The sequence below is a fragment of the Bubalus bubalis genome, chromosome 4, assembly GCF_019923935.1.
Source record: "Bubalus bubalis isolate 160015118507 breed Murrah chromosome 4, NDDB_SH_1, whole genome shotgun sequence".
NCBI classification, from domain to species: domain Eukaryota; kingdom Metazoa; phylum Chordata; class Mammalia; order Artiodactyla; family Bovidae; genus Bubalus; species Bubalus bubalis.
The window spans coordinates 131342206-131365831 of record NC_059160.1 but is presented as its reverse complement, the minus strand read 5'-3'; the positions used below and the strand labels follow the sequence as shown (position 1 = coordinate 131365831).

The window sequence follows — 23626 nt, the reverse complement described above, 5'->3', positions numbered from 1 at the left end:
TCCAGTAATTTTGCCTGGACAGCAAAAAAAAAAAAAAAAAAAAAAAAAAAAAAAAAAAAAAAAATCCCATGGACGGAGAAGCCTGGTAGGCTGCAGTCCATGGGGTCACTAAGAGTCGGAGACGACTGAGCGACTTCACTTTCACTTTTCACTTTCATGCATTGGAGAAGGAAATGGCAACTCACTCCAGTCTTCTTGCCTGGAGAATCCCAGGGACGGGGAAGCCTGGTGGGCTGCCCTCTATGGGGTCGTACGGAGTCGGACACGACTGAAGCGACTTAGCAGCAGGGAACTAAGATCCCACATGCCCCAGGGCTAAAAGTCCAAAACATAGAACAGAATCAATATTGCAACAAATTTAATAAAGACATTAAAAATGGTGCACATCAAAGAAAGACCCAGATTTATTCTCCTTTATAACCAATAAATTTCCAAATATCTCACACTTTCTAAACATAACCTCTTATTGGTCATCTGTTCCCCAGCATCACTGCCATCATCCTTGTTCAAATGCAGCCAACACTTACACAGTATAACATTTTTCTAAGCACTTTAAATATATTAGATCATGTTAATCTCTATTCTTATATGTCAGGTATGATTATTAACCCATTTTAAGATTATTATTTACTGAATTTGAACCAGATAGTTGGTTTCATATACAAGAATAACAGTTTATTACAGTTCAAACTAACTGTTCAATTGTCTTAAGGATTAATTGTAATATTATTAATGTGTTTACATGGTCTCTGATCTGTCTCCAGCTGACCGCTCCTAGTCATCTCATGTTATTCTCTCTTATTTCTTTCTAAACCTTAGCTGCAACACAAAATTTTAATGTTATTTTCTCTCTACTATTGGCTTTTGCCTATAGAAGTTGTTCTGCCTGGTATATTATCTCTTTACTTCATTTGCCTGTTTATTCCTTTAGTCTTAGGTATTTTTACTGAATTCTCACTTCATTAGTGTTATCTGTTTTACTACAATAAATTCCTTTGAAGGCAAGAGTCATATGTGACTTATATCTAAATCTCTGTCTTTAACATTATGACTGGCACATTATAGGCAATCAAAAACATATGTATTGATTGAAATACTTCGTGTCAGTTTTATTCCTGTAAGCTTATATTTATTGTTTTTGATGTGTGTGTGTGTGTGTGTGTGTGTGTGTGCACGCACATGTACACACTTAGTCATATCTGATTCTTTGCGACCCCAAGGACTGTAGCCTGCCAGGTTCCACTGTCCATGGGATTTTCCAGTCAAGAATACTGGAATGGGTTGGCATTTCCTTCTCCAGGGGATCTTTCCAACCCAAGTATTGAACTGGGTCTCCTGTGTCTCATGCATTAGCAGGTGGATTCTTAATCACTGTGCCACCTGGGAAACCCTGTGGTTGTGATTTAGTCACTAAGTCATGTCCAGTTCTTTGAGATCCCGTGAACTGTAGCCCAGCAGGCTCCTTTGACTATTGAAGTTTTCAGGCAAGAATACTGAACTGGGTTGTCATTTTATTTGCCAGGGAAGCCTTTCTGTTGTATAAAAAAGATTCTTAATGCAATTGTATAGAATATAAAGTTGAGATGCAGTGAGATTTAATTATCTGACCAAAATTATATATTTAATAAATATCAGAACTCAAAATCAAACCCAGGTCATCTGAGTCCAAATTCATGAATATTCAGCAGTATTTTACATTTCTGACCAATTACAGAAACCAGTCCTATATAAGCTAACACATTTGGTTAGAAATTACAAACAACATTGATAAAGTTGTGGATTTAATTCTTATAGTCTTCTCATTAAAGACAACTTGCAGTACAGTTTTTGACAGTACTACCAAATTTCAATTGATATTTGTCACAGGTCAGATCCTAATAGATAAAATAAATTGTTCACTACTAACAAGAAATGTACTAAGTGTATTAAGTCACCGGGGAGCTATATCAGATATAGTATCAGAAGAACAGCACAGTTAAGAATTTATGTCTCAGTATGATACAGTTTTATATTTATACCACCTTAATTTTATTTTTTTAAGTATGTGTATTTGCATGTGTGTGCACCTTAAAACTAGAGGAATATTCAGAAATATATATTCTAGTGAAAAGAAGTATTTGAATACATAATCACTTTTGTTTTTTTAATATCCAAATATATTTTAAACTTGGGACAGTGTAAACATCAGATAAATGTACCAGTGCCAAGATAAAACAACTGTAATTCATATATACTAATTATTCTACTCACAATTTAATTAGAGCATAAGTAAATCTGTGCTTTCTTGCCACCTTGTTTATTTTTCTTACAAATGTGTCATTTTTAACTATCTAGTTTATTTTAATTTCATGACATACATAAGCATATAAACAGATGTCAACATTATGAGCCATTAGGAAAATGCAAATTCTAACTAGAATGAGTAACCATTATACATGTATTAGAATATATAATATTTTAAAAAAGACTATAAAATTAATAAACAGAAATCTCACTTAAGTAGAGTCTGGAAACCAGGGGGTCTCACACCCTAGAATATTAGAGCCTAACAGGAGGAAGGAAAATTCCTTTTTTTCCCCTGTTTACTAGAGCCTTCCCAACTTCCTTTTTGCTTCTCTAAAGGTATTTACATTCCTTTGCTGTCAGGGGACTTGCACATGACTTGCCATAGTTGCAGACCCAAAGTGGCAGTTCTCCGCTGATCCTGAATAAAAATTCATCTTTGCTGGAGAAATATCTGACAGTCTATTTATTTCAGGACAACAAAACTAACCACATCAAATATTGACAAATATTTGGGTCAACCTGATTTCTCCTTTGCTATTGGAATATAAAAAGGTACAGCTTCAGAAAATAGTTTGGGAATTTACATCTTCCATATGATCTAGACATTCTACTACTGAATATTTGCTCAGGAGAAAGACTATGTTCTTATAAAGACTTGTATACCTATGTTTGACTTCCCTGGTGGCTCAGACGATAAAGCATCTGTCTACAATGCGGGAGACCCGGGTTTGATCCCTGGGTGAGGAAGACCTCCTGGAGAAGGAAATGGCAACCCACTCCAGTATTCTTGCCTGGAAAATCCCATGGATGGAGGAGCCTGGTAGGTTACAGTCCATGGGGTCGCAAAGAGTAGGACATGACTGAGCTTTCACTTTCACTTTCATACCTATGTTTATAGCAACACTTATTGCTATAAGTCAAAAACTGAAAATACTCCAAATTACCATCAGCAAGTGAATGATAAGCAAGCTGTAGTATATCTTTACAATAAAATAGCCCTCAGCAATAAAAAGGATAAACTTTATATAGACAATTATATGGATGAATCTCAAAATAATTATGCTGAATAAAATGTCAGACAAAAACAGTAAGTACTGTGTGATTCCACTTGTATAACATTCTAGAAAATGTTAACTAATTGATAGTGATAGAAAACAGCTCCATAAAAGTGATGGAATAGAGATGGTTATGGGAAGGGACAATATGGGATGTTACAGGGGCAAGAAGAAACTTTTGGCAATGATGAATTTGTTAATTTTTATTCACTGTGGCAATGATTTCACAGATACACATAGGTCAAAACTTATCAAATTGTATCTATACAATTTAGGTATGTGCAGTTTGTTTTAGTCCATTATATTTTATTAAAGCTGATTAAAGCTGTTAAAAAAGAGAAAATTATGTTTTATTCCAAACAGAAGTTAAGGAACTTCTCTGGGAGAAATATCAATAACCTCAGATATGCAGATGACACCACCCTTATGGCAGAAAGTGAAGAGGAACTAAAAAACCTCTTGATGAAAGTGAAAGTGGAGAGTGAAAAAGTTGGCTTAAAGCTCAACATTCAGAAAACTAAGATCATGGCATCCGGTGCCATCACTTCATGGGAAATAGATGGGGAAACAGTGGAAACAGTGTCAGACTTCATTTTTTGGGGGCTCCAAAATCACTGCAAATGGTGATTGCCACCATGAAATTAAAAGACGCTTACTCCTTGGAAGGAAAGTTATGACCAACCTAGATAGCATATTCAAAGCAGAGACATTACTTTGCCAGCAAAGGTCCATCTAGTCAAGGTATGGTTTTTCCTGTGGTCATGTATGGATGTGATATTGGGACTGTGAAGAAGGCTGAGCGCCAAAAAATTGATGCTTTTGAACTGTGTTGTTGGAGAAGGCTCTTGAGAGTCCCTTGGACTGCAAGGAGAGCCAACCAGTCCATTCTGAAGGAGATCAGCCCTGGGATTTCTTTGGAAGGAATGATGCTAACGCTGAAACTCCAGTACTTTGGCTACCTCATGTGAAGAGTTGACTCATTGGAAAAGACTCTGATGCTGGGAGGAATTGGGGGCAAGATGAGAAAGGGACGACAGAGGATGAGATGGCTAGATGGCATCACTGACTTGATGGACGGACGTGAGTCTGAGTGAACTCCGGGAGTTGGTGATGGACAGGGAGGCCTGGCGTGCTGCGATTCATGGGGTCGCAAACAGTCTGACATGACTGAGCAACTGAACTAAACTGAACTAAACTGGTGGTCCAGTTGGAGAAGGAAATGGCAACCCATTCCAGTACTCTTGCCTGGAAAATTTCATGGATGGAGGAGCCTGGTAGGCTCCAGTCGATGGGGTCGCAAAGAGTTTGACACAACTGAGCGATTTCACTTTTTGGTGATCCAGTGGTTAAGACCTTGTGCTCCCAATGGAGGGAGCCTGGATTCGATCTCTGGTCAGGGAACTGAGATCCTGTATGCCACAACCAAAAAGGTCTTGCATATCACAAATAATACCTGGTGCAGCCAAATAAATAAATAAGCAAATACTTCCAACAAAGCTAAAAAAAGACATTTGGAAGGCCTAATATAGTGGTTCATGAGTATACGAGCAAGAAAAACATGACATTAAATATGTAAAGGGATAAGTAAAACTGTCACCATTCTCACCAAACATGGTTGTGTATGTAAGGGAACACTATAAAACTTATAAAAACCTATAACTATTAATAAATTAATCTAGCAATGTCAGTATAAAAATAATATATTTGTCTATGGTAATCATAAATAGTTTGAAATTAAATTTAAAATTAATTGAATTTAAAAATAACTAAGTATATTCCACCAATTATTATGAATAAATTTAACAAAAGTTATGTAAGACCTAAGCAGTTAGGAACATTAAGGAAATTGAAGGAAACTTAAATCAGTAGAAACAGGTAAAAGCTCATGGAGCTATTCTACAGATTCAGTGCAATCTCAATTAAAATCCCACAGGCTTTTAAAAATATATTGGCAAATTGCTTCTCAAGTTAATATTGAAATGCAAAGGATCTAAATACCTAGAAAAGAAAAAAAGCTTAAATGAAAACAAAGTTGAAGGACTCTCAATATATGAATTAAAAATTCACTATAAAGCTATAGTAATCAAGATAGTATAATATTGGTTAAAAGCTAGCCACATAAATTACTGAAACAGAATGAAGAGTCCAGGAATAGAATCACATCTATACAGTTAATCTTGAACCAAAGCATCAATTCAATTTGACAAAAGGAGAATCCTTTTACTAAATAATTTTGTAATATTGGGTATCCATATGAACAAAAGAAGCTCTATCATGGCTATGCTTTGTATACAAAAATCAATTCTCATGTGCATAAATACAAAGTTAGAACTATACAGTTTTGTTAAAGAAAAACACAAGATGCTGCTTTTGTAGACTGGGTATAAGCAAAGATTTTGTAATATAAGACATAAAATCTATCAATTAAAAAGGAAAAGAAAACAATTGGACTTCATCAGAATTAAAATTTTTTGCTCATCAAAAATACAATTAAGAAAATAAATCAGTAGACCAAAGCCAGGCAAAAGCATAATATCTAGAAAACATGAAGAGAAACTAAACTATCAAGTGAAAAACAATCTAATTAAAATATGTTATGGACATAAAAAGGCAATTAAAAAGAAAGATAAATAAATAACCAATAAGCACACAGAACTACTTCTAACTTATCATGTTAACAGTCATCATGGAAATGCAAATCAAAATATTTAAATATCTTCTCATACTCAGTAAAAGGGCTTAAATCAAAATGAATGAAAACACAAAATAGTGATGAGGATATTAAGCAACTTGAATGTTCATACATTGTGGGGAGACATAAAAAATTGTATAACCACTTTGAAATACTCTTTAGTGTTTTTTAAAATTTAAATACACATCATATGGCCAGTAATTCTTACTCCTATGAATTTACCCAATAAAAATAAAAATATCTGTCCTCAAAAAATCCTCTATAGGAATGTTCTAGGAGCCTTATTCATAGGCATCAAAATCTGGAATAAAGCCAAACGTCCTTCAAAAAACGGGTTGTTTTACAATAATTGTAGCATATTCACCAAATGAACTATCATTCAGCAATAAAGGAAAACAATCTACTTCTGCATAGAAGAAACATGAATGAGCCACAAAAATATTAGGTTGAGTTAAAAAGCAAAGAATTCATTATGATTCTATTTATATAAAATTCTAGAACAAACAGAACTAAGTTTTGGCGATTGAAATCAGAACAATGGTTACCCACAGGGTAGGGAAGCAGGGAGAACTTTCTGATGTAACAGAAATGTCCTGTATTTTTTTTTTAAGCAGTTGTTTCAGGTGTATACAATTTTTCAAAATTAATCAAAGTGAAACATCATAAATTTGTGGGGAAAAAAAAAACCCAGAATATGTATAATACTACCTTGCTAAACATAAATGCAATAATCCCTACCAAAATATTAGGGAATGGAATGCAGTAACACATAAAGAAAATATGGATTTAACATGGAAAAGTGAGTCAGAGTAATTCACCTTCTTAAGAGAAAGAAAGTAGTAGGAGAAGGTGGCAACAGAGGATGAGATGGTTGGATGGCATCACTGACTGAATGGACTTGAGTTGGAGCAAGCTAAGGGAGATAGTGAAGGACAGGGAAGCCTGGCTTGCTGCAGTCCATGGGGTTGCAAAGAGTCGGACATGACTTAGTAACTGAACAACAACAATCACATCCATATACTAATAAGTAAAATAAATAATTTGATAAAATTCAATAACTTGATAAAATTAAATTTGCTAAATTTCAAATCAGTGATGAAGACTCAATATTTTTAATGATATTCTGAAAGGTTTCTTCCAAGATTTGAGCAAGCTGAGGATGTTCTTTCTAAACCCTGCTTTTTAGCATGATACTTAAGATAATAACAAGTAAAACAAGCAAGAAAAACAAATAGTATGCATATAAATTGAAAAGGAAGAAACAGAACAGTTATTTGTAGATGACACCACCAAGTATGTCGATAATCTTAAGGAATCTATAAAATGAGAATGGATACATGTATATGTATGGCTGAGTCACTTTGCTCTGTACCTAAAACTTTCATAACATTTTCAATCAGCTATTCTCTAATATAAACTAAAAACTTAAAAAAATATAGAAAAAATGTTCCTATAAGTAATAAGTTAACTTAATAAGGTTAATAGGATACAAGGTTGGTTTGTTGTTGGTTACTTTTATTTGCATTTATTTTATGCTGAGTTATTCATGGGTCACAAGTTTTTATTTTTTCAGTTTCTTCTGTGCAAATTCTATTTCAGGAACAATCTGTTCTTGTTCACTAAGGATCAGCTCAGATGAGTGGCAGAGGACGCTCATGTATGGATGAATTCAACCATGAGCTCTGTAAGTTCTGCCTCTTAGGTGCTTTTTTTTTACAGGGAAGTGCTCAATGACCAGAGAATCTACATGTAAATAGTAGATCAGCACTACGCTCTGCACTTTAATGCATGTGCAGCACAAATTTAGCACTCTTTGTGGGTAACTGAGCTTGTGTCCAGGCCCTACTGTTTGGTCTGAGCACACCTACTGGCTCTATGACTGTGACAAAATGGCACAAAGTGCTTCTTCAAAGTGACCTCCTTCTGATACTTGGTGGCTTTTTGGACATGAATGCCCTTGATGGCCTGGAAAGTTTTACTCATGTTCTTCAAATGAACACAAAGATCCAAGTCTCTTGATTTGTATGATTTTGTAGGGTTTTCTGGGTTAAGTGGACAGCAAACAGTTTTCAGATATGATCTTAGGCCACTGAAAAGGAGAACCAAGATAAGCTCTCAACAATTAATTGTGTACCTATATACCTGTCATGAACAATTTCAAAATAACATCAATAGCAGCAGCAAAATTTTCAACATTATCAAAAACATTTTGAGTAGTTATTTATTTATGTTTGATTTCTTAAAATAAATTTATTCACTTTAATTGGAGGCTAATTACTTTACAATATTGTAGTGGTTTTGCCATACATTGACATGAATCAGCCACGGGTGTACACCTGTTCTCCATCCTGAGTCCCTCTCTCACCTCCCTCCCCATCCCATACCTCTGGGTCATCACAGTGCACCAGCACCAAACACCCTGCCCCATGCATTGAACCTGGACTGGCGATCCATTTCACATATGATAATGTACATGTTTCAATGCCATTCTCCCAAATCTTCCCACCCTCGCCCTCTTCCGCAGAGTGCAAAAGACTGTTCTATACATCTGTGTCTCTTTTGCTGTCTCACATATAGGGTTATCATAACTATCTTTCTAAATTCCATGTATATGCATTAGTATACTGTATTGATGTTTTTCTTTCTGGCTTACTTCACTCTGTATAATAGGCTCCAGTTTCATCCACCTCATTAGAACTGATTCAAATGTATTCTTTTTAATGGCTGAGTAATACTCCATTGTGTATATGTACCAAAGCTTTCTTATCCATTCCTCTGCTGATGGACATCTAGGTTGCTTCCATGTCCTGGCTATTATAAACAGTGTTCGATGAACATGGCATACATGTGTCTCTTTCCCTTCTGGTTTCCTCAGTGTGTATGCCCAGTAGTGGGATTTCTGGGTCATATGGCAGCTCTATTTCCAATTTTTAAAGGAATCTCCACACTGTTCTCCATAGTGACTGTACCTGTTTGCATTCCCACCAACAGTGTAAGAGGGTTCCCTTTTCTCCACACCCTCTCCAGCATTTATTGCTTGTAGACTTTGGATCACAGCCATTCTGACTGGCGTGAAATAGTACCTCATTGTGGTTTTGATTTGCATTTCTCTGATAATGAGTGATGTTGAGCATCTTTTCATGTGTTTGTTAGCCATCTGTATGCCTTCTTTGGAGAAATGTCTGTTTAGTTCTTTGGTCCATTTTTTGATTGGGTCGTTTATTTTTCTGGAATTGAGCTGCATGAGTTGCTTGTATATTTTTGAGATTAATTCCTTGTCAGTTGCTTCATTTGCTATTATTTTCTCCCATTCTGAAGGCTATCTTTTCACCTTGCTTATAGTTTCCTTTGTTGTGCAGAAGCTTTTAAGTTTAATTAGGTCCCATTTGTTCATTTTTGCTTTTAGTTCCAATATTCTGGGAGGTGGGTCATAGAGGATCCTGCTGTGATTTGTGTCGGAGAGTGTTTTGCCTATGTTCTCCTCTAGAAGTTTTATAGTTTCTGGTCTTATGTTTAGATATTTAATCCATTCTGAGTTTATCTTTGTGTATGGTGTTAGACGGTATCACTGACTCGATGAACATTAGTCTGAGTGAACTCCGGGAGTTGGTGATGGACAGGGAGGCCTGGCATGTTGTGACTCATGGGGTTGCAAAGAGTCAGACACGACTGAGCGACTGAACTGAACTTGATGGTGTTAGAAATTGTTCTAGCTTCATTCTTATACAAGTCGTTGACCAGTTTTCCCAGCACCACTTGTTAAAGAGATTGTCTTTTCTCCACTGTATATTCTTGCCTCCTTTATCAAAGATAAGGTGTCCATACGTGCATGGATTTATCTATGAGCTTTCTATTTTGTTCCATTGATCTATATTTCTGTCTTTGTATCAGTACCATACTGTCTTGATGACTGTAGCTTTGTAGTATAGCCTGAATTCAAGGAGATTGATTCCTCCAGTTCCATTCTTCTTTCTCAAGATTGCTTGGCTATTTGAGTTTTTTTTTTTTTTTTTAATTTCCATACAAATTGTGAAATTATTCTAGTTCTGTGAAAAATACCGTTGGTAGCTTGATAAGGATTGCATTAAATCTATAGATTACTTTAGGTAGTATACTAATTTTCACTATATTGATTCTTCCAATCCATGAACATGGTAAATTTCTTCATCCGTTTGTGTCCTCTTTGATTTTTTTGATCAGTGTTTTATAGTTTTCTATATATAGGTCTTTTGTTTCTTTAGGTAGATATATTCCTAAGTATTTTATTCTTTTCATTGCATTGGTGAATGGAATTGTTACCTTAATTTCTCTTTCTGTTTTCTTATTGTTAGTGTATAGGAATGCAAGGGATTTCTGTGTGTTAAGTTTATATCCTGCAACTTTATTATATTCATATATATATATTCATATATATATTATGATTATATTATATTGATTAGCTCTAGTAATTTTCTGGTGGAGTCTTTAGGGTTTTCTATGTATAGGATCATGTCATCTGCAAACAGTGAGAGTTTTACTTCTTCTTTTGCAATCTGGATTCCTTTTATTTCTTTTTCTGCTCTGATTGCTGTGGCCAAAACTTACAAAATTATGTTGAATAGAAGTGGTGAGAGTGGGCACCCTTCTCTTGTTCCCGACTTTAGGGGAAATGCTTTCAACTTTTCACCATTGAGGATAATGTTTGCTGTGAGTTTGTCATATATAGCTTTTATTATGTTGAGGTTAGTTCCTTCTATTCCTGCTTTCTGGAGAGTTTTTGTCATAAATGGATGTTGAATTTTGTCAAAGGCTTTATCTGAATCTATTGAAATAATCATATGGTTTTTATCTTTCAATTTGTTAATGTGGTATATTACATTAATTAATTTGTGGATATTGAAGAATCCTTGCATCCCTGGGATAAAACCCACTTGGTCATGATGTCTGATCTTTTTAATATGTTATTGGATTCTGTTTGCTAGAATTTTGTTAAGGATTTTAGCATCTATGTTCATCAGTGATATTGGCCTGTAGTTTTCTTTTTCTGTGGCATCTTTGTCTGGTTTTGGTATTAGGGTGATGGTGGCCTCATAGAATGAGTTTGGAAGTTTACCATCCTCTGCAATTTTCTGGAAGCATTTGAGTAGGATATATGTTAGCTCTTTTCTAAATTTTTGGTAGAATTCAGCTGTAAAGCCTTCTGGTCTTGGGCTTTTGTTTGCTGGAAGATTTCTGATTACAGTTTCACTTTCCGTGCTTATGATGGGTCTGTTAAGATTTTATATTTCTTCCTGGTTCGGTTTTGGAAAGTTGTACTTTTCTAAGAATTTGTTCATTTCTTCCAAGTTGTCCGTTTTATTGGCATATAGTTGCTGATAGTAGTCTCTTATGATTCTTTGTATTTCTGTGTTGTCTGTTGTGATTTCTCCATTTTCATTTCTAATTTTGTTGATTTGATTCTTCTCCCTTTGTTTCTTCATGAGTCTGGTTAATGGTTTGTCAATTTTATCTTCTCAAAGAACCAGCTTTTGGCTTTGTTGATTTTTGCTATGGTCTCTTTTGTTTCTTTTGCATTTATTTCTACCCTAATTTTTAAGATTTCTTTCCTTTTACTAACCCTGGGATTCTTCATTTCTTCCTTTTCTAGTTGCTTTAGGTGTAAAGTTAGGTTATTTATTTGACTTTTTTTCTTGTTTCTCGAGGTAAGCCTGTATTGCTATGAACCTTCCCCTTAGCACTGCTTTTGCAGTGTCCCATAGGTTTTGGGTTGTTGTGTTTTCATTTTCATTCATTTCTATGCATATTTTGATTTCTTTTTTAATTTCTTCTGTGATTTATTAGTTATTCGGCAGCATGTTGTTCAGCCTCCATATGTTGGAATTTTTAATAGTTTTTATCCTGCAATGGAAATCTAATCTTAACTGCATTGTGGTCAGAAAAGATGCTTGGAATGATTTCAACTTTTTTGAATTTACCAAGGCTAGGTTTATAGCCCAGAATGTGATCTATCTTGGAGAAGGTTCCATACGCACTTGAGAAAAAGTTGAAATTCATTGTTTTGGGGTGAAAAGTCCTATAGATATCAATTAGGTCTAACTGGTCTATTGTATCATTTAAAGTTTGTGTTTCCTTCTTAATTTTATGTTTAGTTGATCTGTCCATAGGTGTGAGTGTGGTATTAAAGTCTCCCACTATTATTGTGTTATTGTTAATTTCCCCTTTCATACTTGTTAGCATTTGCCTTACATATTGCGGTGCTTCTATGTTGGGTACATATATATTTATAATTGTTATATCTTCTTCTTGGATTGATCCTTTGATCATTATGTAGTGTCCTTTTTCTCTTTTCACAGTCGTTATTTTAAAGTCTATTTTATCTGATATGAGTATTGCTGCTCCTGCTTTTTTTTTTTTTTTTTTGGTCTCTATTTGCATGGAATATCTTTTTCCAGCCCTTCATTTTCAGTCTGTATGTGTACTTTGTTTTGAGGTGTGTCTCTTGTAGACAACATATATAGGGGTCTTGTTTTTGTATCCATTCAGCCAGTCTTTGTCTTTTGATTGGGGCATTCAACCTATTTACATTTAAGGTAATTATTGATAAGTATGACCCCATTGCCATTTACTTTTCTGTTTTATATTTGAGTTTATATACCCTTGTTGTGTTTCCTGTCTAGAAAAGATCCTTTAGCATTTGTTGGAGTGCTGGTTTGGTGGTGCTGAATTCTCTCAGCTTTTGCTTGTCTCTAAAGCTTTTGATTTCTCTTCATATTTGAATGAGATCCTTGCTGGGTACTGTAATCTGTGTTGTAGGTTTTTCTCTTTTATCACTCTAAGTATGTCCTGCCATTCCCTTCTGGCCTGAAGAGTTTCTATTGAAAGATCAGCTGTTATCCTTATGGGAATCCCCTTGTGTGTTATTTGTTGTTTTTCCCTTGCTGCTTTTAATATTTGTTCTTTAAGTATTTTAATATTTGTTTGATCTTTGTTAATTTGATTAATATGTGTCTTGGGGTGTTTCACCTTGGGTTTATCCTATTTGGGACTCTCTGTGTTTCTTGGACTTGGGTAACTATTTCCTTACCCATTTTAGAGAAGTTTTCAACTATTATCTCCTCAAGTATTTTCTCATGGTCTTTCTTTTTGTCTTCTTCTTCTAGGACTCCTATGATTTGAATGCTGGGGCTTTTAACATTGTCCCAGAGGTCTCTGAGGTTGTCCTCATTTTTTTTTTTTAATTCTTTTTTTTCTTTTTTCCTCTCTGCTTCATTTATTTCTACCATTCTATCTTCTACCTCACTTATGTTATCTTCTGCCTCCTTTATTCTAGTCTTGGTTCCCTCCAGAGTGTTTTTGATCTCATTTATTGCATTATTCATTATATATCGACTCTCTTTTATTTCTTCTAGGTCCTTGTTAAACATTTCTTGCATATTCTCAATCCTTGTCTCCAGGCTATTTGTCTGTAACTCCATTTTATTTTTAAGATTTTGGATCAGTTTCACTATCATTATGCTGAATTCTTTTTCAGGTGTATTCCCTGTCTCTTCCTCTTTTGTTTGGTTTGGTGGACATTTATCCTGCTGAGTATTTCTCTGCCTTTTCATCTTGTTTAGACTGCTGTGTTTGGGGTGGCCTTTCCATATTCTGGTAGTTTGTGGTTCCTATTTATTGTGGGGGTTCCTCACTGTGGGTGGGGTTAGATGGGTGGCTTGTCAAGGTTTCCTGGTTAGGGAATCTTGTGTTGGTGTTCTGGTGCATGAAACTGGATTTCTTCTCTCTGGAGTGCAATGAAGTGTGACTTTGGACATCCTGTATATTGAAGCTCAGGGCTATGTTCCTGTGTTGCTGGAGAATTTGTGTGGTATGTCTTGCTCTGGAACTTGTTGGCTCTTGAGTGGTGCTTGGTTTCAGTGTAGGTATGGAGGCTTTTGGATGAGCTCTTATCGATTAATAGTCCTTGGAGTCAGGAGTTCTCTAGTGTTCTCAGGTTTTGAACTTAAGCCTCCTGCCTCTGGTTTTCAGTCTTATTCTTAGAGTAGCCTCAAGACTTCTCCATCTATACAACACCAATGATAAAACATCTAGGTTAATGATGAAAAGTTTCTCCACAGTGAAGGACACCTGGAGAGTTCACAGAGTTATATGGAGATGAGAAGAGGAAGGAGGGAGATAGAGGTGACCAGGAGGAAAAGATGGGGAATCAAAAGAGGAGAGAGCAAGCTAGCCAGTAATCAATTCCCTATGTGCTCTCCACAGTCTGGATCTCTCAGAGATGTTCACAGAGTTACACAGAGAAGAGAAAAGGAGGGAGGAGACAGAGGTAGCCAGGAGGATAAAGGGGGGAATCAAAAGGAGAGAGACAGATCCAGCCAGTAATCAGTTCCCTAAGTGTTCTCCACAGGCTGGAACACACAAAGAGATTCACAGAGTGGGTAGGGAAGAAAAGGGTGAGGGAGGAGATAGAGGCGAGCTGGTGGAGAAAAAGGAGAGTCAAAAGTGGGAGAGAGCCATCAAGCCAGTAATCTCACTCCCAAGTAAAAATGGGTACCAAAGACTGGGTTCTTAAAGGTACAAAATTGATAACAAATACCAAAAAGCAAAGATTAAAAATCTAGAGTAGAAGTTAGACTCTCAAAAAATACAATATTAAAAACACAAAACAAAGTCACAAAAATTATAAAATATATATGAAGTTTGTTTTAAAAATAAGGTTTTTTTTTTTTTTTTTTTTTTGCAAGGTAATCAGATCAGATCAGTCACTCAGTCTTGTCCAACACTTTGTGACCCCATGAATCGTAGCACGCCAGGCCTCCCTGTCCATCACCAACTCCTGGAGTTTACTCAGACTCACGTCCATTGAGTCAGTGATGCCATCCAGCCATCTCATCCTCTGTCCTCCCCTTATTCTCTTGCCCCCAATCCCTCCCAGCATCAGAGTCTTTTCCAATGAGTCAACTCTTCGCATGAGGTGGCCAAAGTACAGGAGTTTCAGCTTTAGCATCATTCCTTCCAAAGAAATCCCAGGGCTGATCTCCTTCAGAATGGACTGGTTGGCTCTCCTTGCAGTCCAAGGGACTGTCAAGAGGCTTCTCCAACACCACAGTTCAAAAGCATCAATTCTTCGGCACTCAGCCTTCTTCACAGTCCAACTCTCACATCCATACATGACCACAGGAAAAACTATAGCCTTGACTAGACGAATCTTTGTTGGCAAAGTAATGTCTCTGCTTTTGAATATGCTATCTAGGTTGGTCATAACTTTCCTTCCAAGGAGTAAGCGTCTTTTAATTTCATGGCTGCAGTCACCATCTGCAGTGATTTTGGAGCCCAGAAAAATAAAGTCTGACACTGTTTCCACTGTTTCCCCATCTATTTCCCATGAAGTGATGGGACCAGATGCCATGATGTTAGTTTTCTGAATGTTGAGCTTTAAGCCAACTTTTCACTCTCCACTTTCACTTTCTTCAAGAGGCTTTTTAGTTCCTCTTCACTTTCTGCCATAAGAGTGGTGTCATCTGCATATCTGAGGTGATTGATATTTCCCCCGGCAATCTTGATTCCAGCTTGTGTTTCTTCCAGTCCAGTGTTTCTTATGATGTACTCTGCATATAAGTTAAATAAGCAGGGTGACAATATACAGCCTTGACGAACTCCTTTTCCTATTTGGAACCAGTCTGTTGTTCCATGTCCAGTTCTAACTTTTGCTTCCTGACCTGCATACAAATTTCTCAAGAAGCAGATCAGGTGTTCTGGTATTCCCATCTCTTTCAGAGTTTTCCACAGTTTATTGTGATCCACACAGTCAAAGGCTTTGGCATAGTCAATAAAACAGAAATAGATGTTTTTCTGGAACTCTCTTGCTTTTTCCATGATCCAGCGGATGTTGGCAATTTGATCTCTGTTTCCTCTGCCCTTTCTAAAACCAGCTTGAACATCAGGAAGTTCACAGTTCACATATTGCTGAAGCCTGGCTTGGAGAATTTTGAGCATTACTTTACTAGCGTGTGAGATGACTGCAACTGTGTGGTAGTTTAAGCATTCTTTGGCATTGCCTTTCTTTGGGATTGGAATGAAAACTGACCTTTTCCAGTCCTGTGGCCACTGCTGAGTTTTCCAAATTTGCTGGCATATTGAGTGTAGCACTTTCACAGCATCATCTTTCAGGATTTGAAATAGCTCAACTGGAATTCCATCACCTCCACTAGCTTTGTTCATAGTGATGCTTTCTAAGGCCCACTTGACTTCACATTCCAGGATGTCTGGCTCTAGGTCAGTGATCGCATCATCGTTATTATCTGGGTCGTGAAGATATTTTTTGTACAGTTCTTCTGTGTGTTCTTGCCATCTCTTCTTAATATCTTCTGCTTCTGTTAGGTCCATACCTTTTCTGTCCTTTATCGAGCCCATCTTTGCATGAAATGTTCCCTTGGTATCTATGATTTTCTTGAAGAGATCCCTAGTCTTTCCCATTCTGTTGTTTTCCTCATTTCTTTGCATTGATCGCTGAAGAAGGCTTTCTTATCTCTTCTTGCTATTCTTTTGAACTCTGCATTCAGATGTTTATATCTTTCCTTTTCTCCTTTGGCAAGGTAATAGTAGATTTTAAAAATGAAAATTGAAGGAGTAATAGAGGACTTAAAAATATTTTTTTTTAATTAAAAAAAATTATACTAGTACAAATATATCTAGGAATTTCTCTGGAACTGTTGTGGACAGTGTGGGGTCAGCTCAGTTTCAGATAGTTCTTTGATCCAGCTTACATTTCTCAAGTTCTATAGGCCCCCTTTCAGTGTAGTTGGTGCTAACTACAGGGTTTTAATCTGTTGCACTTGTCATTTCCAAAGTGGTTCCCTCTATTTATTTTAGCTTCTTCTGTTTGCTGGTCTCTTCAGTGTTTAATTTCCGCCCTGACACAAGGGGGCAAAGGTGGTCACTTATTTAGGCTCACTTGTTGAGTCGTGCTGGGGGGAGGGAGGAACACTGCAAACAAATATCACTGGTGTGTGTGGGAAGTGCTCGCAGAGTTTCAGCACACTGGGTGTGTCCCCACTCAGTGGCGTGTGTGCTTTCATGGTCTACATTTCCTAGGCTCTAGGTTGCTCTGCTGGGAACTGCCTGAGGCAGACCCTGGGTTGCATGCACTTTCCAGGCCTAAGCCACTCAGGTTCAGGTTCTTGAGTACTCCACAAAGGCACAGACTCAATTGGGCCTACGTTTTGTGCCCTTTCCAGGTTTGAGCAGCTCAGGTGCCCAGGTGCTTGGTGAGAGCAGTCACCCCCAGGTGGGCAATGCATCTTATCACCTGCCCCATCCCAGCGGCTCAGTTTTCTGGGTTTACAATGGGTGCGCCTTCTCAGGTGTGCTGCATGTCTCTTTTAAGGAGATAATCTCTGGCTGTTACCCTCCTGGCAGATGTCAACCGTCCAGAATCCCAAGAACTCTTGGTTAGCTATGGAGCCTGTTTGCAGTTTGGTAGAGGATGCCTCTCTGGGGCCGTGATTGCCCCTTTCTGGCTCTGGTGCCCCCTGCCTGTTTGTCTCTGGTGGGAGATGGGCCAGTCTGCAGCTAGAGCTCAGTCCTTTGTTCTGTGAGCAGGCCTGGCAGCGCCTCTGGTTAGGGCTTTTCGCGGGATAGTTTTCTCTCTCTCTCTCTCTGGCTATCCCACAGTTTCGGTTGCTATCTTATGTTAGTTCCCTCAGATTGCCCTCAGGGCATTCAGGCCAGGTCCTTACGCTAAGCAATGCAGCCCGCACCTCCCTGTTCAGCCCCCGCTTGCTGGTGGCTGCTGCCAGAGCTCTGGGAGTTGCCCTTAGGCAGGTAATCTGTGCGTTTTATTTATTTATTTATTTTTCCTCCTGGTTATGTTGCCTTCTGAGATTCCAAGATGCCCCACAGACCTGCCGGTGAGAGTATTTCCTGGTGTTTGGAAACTTTTCTTTTAAGACTCCCTTTCAAGGATGGATCTCTGTCCCTACCTCTTTTTTCTCTCTTTTTATCTTTTATAATTTGTCCTACCTCCTTTATAAGACAATGGGCTGCCTTTCTGGGTGCCTGATGTCCTCTGCCAGCATTCAGAAGTTTTTTGTGGAATTTGCTCAGGGTTCAAATGTTCTTTCGATGAATTTGTGGGGGAGAACGTGGTCTCTCCATCCTATTCCTCTGCCATCTTAGGACCACCCCCCTCGAGCAGTTATTTAACAAAAACCCAAAATTAAAAAAAAAAAAATTGAGGAGTTATTTAACAAAATATGTGCAAGATTTGTATACTGAAAACTGTAAAACTTTAATTGCAAAGAGAAATTAAAGACCTAAATTAATGCAGATATGTACCATGTTCCCGGTTTGAAAAATATTAGGATATCAGTTGTCCTTATATTGACCAATAGATTCAATGTGATCTCAATAGAAGCATGATTTGTTTTGTAGAAATTTGTAAGTTGATTTTTAAAAGGATATAGGGATAAAGAGGACTTAGAATAACCAAAACGATTTTACAAAAGTAAAACATATTTGTAGCAGGTGGATTTATACTATTTTATTTCAATTTTTAACAGACTGTAGGAATGAAGGCAAATTGGTAATAGATCAATGGATCAGAAAGCATTAAAAAAGTAAAGTGTACATATGTGTGAAGTTGATTTTTAACAAAAGTGCCAAGGTAATTTAATGGGAAAATTAAAGCCTTTCAAAGAAGGGTGCCCAAACAAATGGATATCATTTGGGATGGAAAAAAAACAAATTAGAATCTTTCCCTCACATCATACAGAAAAATGAAATGAAAATGGATCATTAACCCTAAAATGTATACCTATAAAACTTTTAGCAAGAAGCAATTTGTTTTTTAATTAAAAATAGGCAGAGCTATCTTATTTGGGGCATATAAGGAAAATAAATGATGAATTGGACTTCATCAAAAATAACAACTTCTAATTTCTGATGAAAAGTTGTTACAGATGAGAAAATATTTTAATACATATTTCTGAAAATTATATAATGTCTACAACTTAATAAGACAGCAGCTTTATTTAAATGTGCAGGAGATATAACTAAGCACCTCAGAGATTTATAAATTGATAATGAGCCACATGGATAAATCTCAAAAGAATTTTTTTTTGAGAGAGGGAAAAAAGCAAACCACAGAAGAGTGCATATTCCATGACTTTCATTACTATGCGATTCTAGAAAAGCAAAGCTCATCTCTGCTGGCCAACAGATTAATGGTTGCATGGTGTTAGGGACCTCAAGGGGCAGTGCTCCATCTACTACAAAGGGGACAAAGGAACATGCAGGTACTCCTGGTGATGGAAATCTTTCTGGGTTTTGAATATTCATATGTTAAGGGAAGTATATTACATGATATATATATATTTGACAAAATTCTGAAATGACAAATTATTTTTCCATAATTTCAAAGTGATCACTCCATGGCTGTCACTGGTCTCAAGGACCAGACAGTTCAAATCAGTAGATAAATACATATAGATCATGTGGACAGATCAAGGTAATGTGACTGGCTGTCACAGAGGCTGATCTAGAAGGAACTGTATAATTGTGCTTTAGGTTTATAGAACCATTCCAAATGGACATAAGCATCCAACTGCTGATGACTCTATGTTCATAGATTAAAATAAAAATACATTGAATAAAGAGCATTTTGAATTATATTATACCAAATACACTTTAAAAGATTTTGACTGTATCAATCTATTTTTACCTACATTTTGTCACACAGCACAATAGCAAAAAACACAAGTCCTGAAGTAAGATGAACCTAGGTTTGGTCCCTGTTCTACCATTTACTACCCATGTAACCTTGGATAACTTACTTTGCATCTCTGAGTCCCCGTTTCTTTGTCTGGGTTATCACAAGGATTAGAAGAAACAATGTACCTATAGCATTTAGTATGGCACCTGGGAGATAGCATATTTAATTAATATTTGCCATTTTGATTAGACTACTGTTAATACTTCCATACTTCCGTCCCCTGGATGAGGAAATGGCACCTCACTACAGTTATTCTTGCCTGGAGAATCCCATGGACAGAGGAGTCTGGCAGCTTACAGTCCATGGGGTCACAGAATCAGATACAACTGAGCATCTGAGCACATTACTTCTCAAAAGTTAAATAATTGCCCTTAAAATGAACATATTTTGTTTCATGACATAGCATATTAATAAAATTAATTTAAAAGGAAAATGTAGTTGTGTTTTGTTGTACAAACTATAACTAAATAAAAAGTGCACAGAAAACTAAGACAAAATATAATGAATTATAGGGAGAAAAAAAAATCTATTTTAAGTAAGGATGTCCTTTGTTGTTCTTGTAAGGATTTAGGTACTGTTCATATAATAGCACATGATCAATGAACAGATGGTTTTGTTTTTCAGTTCTGTTGGGCTTGAGATACTGGTATTCTAGCCCATTTAAAAGTTCTGTAAGAGCTGCAATCTAGAAGTTCATGTTTTGCCATCAAATGGACCTACATTTATTTGTGCCCTGCTCTAGGGAATGTTTTTCAAATTTCAGGAATGAAGTTCAGCTGGCATCTATAACTTGTAAGGATGAGAAAAGGATGACACTAAAGTAACAAGTTTTACTAAAGTGAAAAAGTTGGCTTAAAGCTCAACAATCAGAAAACTAAGATCATGGCATCCGGTCCCATCACTTCATGGCAAGTAGATGGGGAACCAATGGAAACAGTGACAGACTTTATTTTGGGGGGCTCCAAAATCACTGTAGATGGTGACTGTAGCCATGAAATTAAAAGACATTTCCTCCTTGGAATAAAAACTATGACTAACCTAGATAGCTGGAGAAGGCAATGGCACCCCACTCCAGTACTCTTGCCTGGAAAATCCCACGGACAGAGGAGCCTGGTGGTCTGCAGTCCATGGGGTCTCTAAGAGTTGGACACAACTGAGTGACTTCACTTTCATTTTTCACTTTCATGCATTGGAGAAGGAAATGGCAACCCACTCCAGTGTTCTTGTCTGGAGAATCCCAGGGGATGGGGGAGCCTGGTGGGCTGCCGTCTATGGTGTCGTACAGTCAGACATGACTGAAGCAACTTAGCAGCAGCAGCAACCTAGACAACATGTTGAAAAGCAGAGGCATTACTTTGCCAACAAATGTCCATCTAGTCAATGCTATGATTTTTCCAGTGGTCATGTATGGATGTGAGAGCTGGACTATAAAGAAAGCTTAGCACCGAAGAATTGATGCTTTTGAACTGTGGTGTTGGAGAAGACTCTTGAGAGTCCCTTGGACTGCAAGGAGTTCCAACCAGTCCATCCTAAAGGAAATCAGTCATGAATAATCATTGGAAGGACTGATGCTGAAGCTGGAACTCCAATACTTTGGCCACCTGATGCAAAGAACTGACTCATTTGAGAAGACCCTGATTGTGGGAAAGATTGAAGGTAGGAGAAGGGGACAACAGAGGATGAGATGGCTGGATGGCTTCACCAACACAAAGGACATGCATTTAAGTAGACTCCGGGAGTTGGGGATGTTTAGAGAAGCCTGGCATGCTGCAGTCCATGGGGTTGCTAAGTGTCGGACACAACTGAGTTACTGAACTGAACTGAACTGAGAGGTAAACCTTAGAACAGCAGTCAAAATCCAGAGTAAATTACATTATATCAGAGGCACTGGAAAATCTTCAAGGATGTCTACCAATTCAAAGATTTTATAGCTTTCTGTTCCTTATCTATTTATTTCCATAAAGCCATATTAGGTTAATTCCATAGTCAGCAATCTGCTGAGTACTATGTCAGGAGTGCAGTAAAACTTCAAGACAATTCTAAAATGAGGGTTTTTTTTTTTTTTTTTTTTTCATCCAGAGTAATGATTGATGTTTACTGCTGCCAGGGAAAGTTTGAGGATTGTTACTTCCAGTTCAGTTCAGTCGGTCAGTCGTGTCCGACACTTAGCGACCCCATGGACTGCAGCATGCCAGGCCTCCCTATATCTCCCCAATATCTATACCTAGATGTATACACACCCTTGCAAAATGACTTCTGAATATTCATTGCAAAAACTGTGATGACCAAAGGTTGAAGAACAAACTTAGATGTCAATAATGTATTGATTTATCTTAAATTATGATAATTTAACTTATATTTTAAATTAGTTTATTTTAAATTCTAAGTAATTTAAAGATAAATAAATTATGCTAATCCATGATGGTGTGGAGAAGGCAATGGCACCCCACTCCAGTGCTCTTGCTTGGAGAGTCCCATGGACAGAGGAGCTTGGTGGGCTGCAGTCCATGGGATTGCAAAGAGTCAGACACGACTGAGCGACTTCACTTTCACTTTTCACTCTCATGCATTGGAGAAGGAAATGGCAACCCACTCCAGTATTCTTGCCTGGAGAATCCCAGGGACAGAAGAGCCTGGTAGGCTGCCATCTCTGGGGTGGCACAGAATCAGACACGACTGAAGCGACTTAGCAGCAGCAGCAGCAGCAGCATGATCATATATAAAACTGAAAAAGGAGGAAGAAGATACCTATGCTAGAGAAAGAGTTCCAAGATACAGTAAATACAAAAAGCAGGGTATTGAACTGTGGTGTAATATGTTTTGATATGTATAAAGGGGGGAGAAAATGAAACTCTACATTCATATTTCCTTGATTATAGAGAAAGAATTTCTAGACAGGTACAGAAGAAATCAAGGACAGTGGTTACAAAGGATGAGACAATGGGAACAGAGCTGAAGCAGATACTGAAAAATTGCATTTTTCTCCTCTTATGTCAAATTTACATGAATAAGAGTTGAACTTACCTCAACATGGTCCAAGCCACCTTGCTTTCTTCAAGCTGCTTCATCAGCGCAAGCTCCTTCCTCTTGACTCAGGATGAGAACTTTAGCCTTGGATCCAACCTCAGGACCACGTGGGGAAAACATTTTCTCCCTTGTCTTTGACACACAGGACATGGGATGCATTACTTAAGTTCAGTCAGACTTGTACTTCTCTGTGAGTTTCAATCTTGAGTAGGTGACACCAACTTGCAGGGGAAGAAGAGAAATCACTCCCAGTACCAGCAGTGCACTCAATAAGACTCTAGCAGTGGTAAAGCAGTCATCAAGTTGTGACTAAGCCAGCGACTGTGCCCAAAATTCCAGCTGCAGAAACATCGTCCCTTGGTTCCTTTGGATTTTTCAAATTAAGGTCCTTAGGGCTTTCCTCATAGCTCCGTTGGTAAGGAATCTGCCTGCAATGCAGGAGACCTGGGTTCGATTCCTGGGTCGGGAAGATCCCCTGGAGAAGGAAATGGCAATCCACTCCAGTATTCTTGCCTGAAAATTCCATGGACACAGGAGCCCAGCAGGCTGCAGTCTATGGGGTCACAAGAGTAGGACATGACATAGCGACTAAACCACCAGACTTCCCTCCTAATCTCTGTGGTCTCCATTGTTGTTCCCATAAAAACTATTTCTGTTAAAGGTAAACAGATTTAATTTCTTTTGTTAGCTACATATAGTTATGATGTCAAATTAATTTCTTTTTTACTCTCTTTGCCATTAAACTGTAAGTTTCCTGAGGTCTAGTAGTTAGTCTTGTTCAACACCCATAGGGCCTAGCACCGTGCTTACCATATAACA

At 37.5% G+C, this 23626-nt stretch overlaps 1 protein-coding gene across 1 annotated transcript in view; it reads right to left on the bottom strand.

The window, feature by feature from the left end:
• The window catches only part of LOC102392518 (endogenous retrovirus group K member 7 Gag polyprotein-like), a 43386-nt gene extending 20538 nt beyond the window's left edge, over positions 1-22848 (bottom strand). Inside the window, exons 1-2 of the mRNA XM_045165526.1 lie at positions 22805-22848; positions 7902-8122 (exon numbers count right to left, since the gene is read on the bottom strand). Of these exons, the coding sequence (XP_045021461.1) occupies positions 7902-8122; positions 22805-22848 (265 nt within the window). The remainder of the gene's footprint in view (positions 1-7901; positions 8123-22804) is intronic.
• Between the last annotated feature and the right edge of the window lie 778 nt (positions 22849-23626).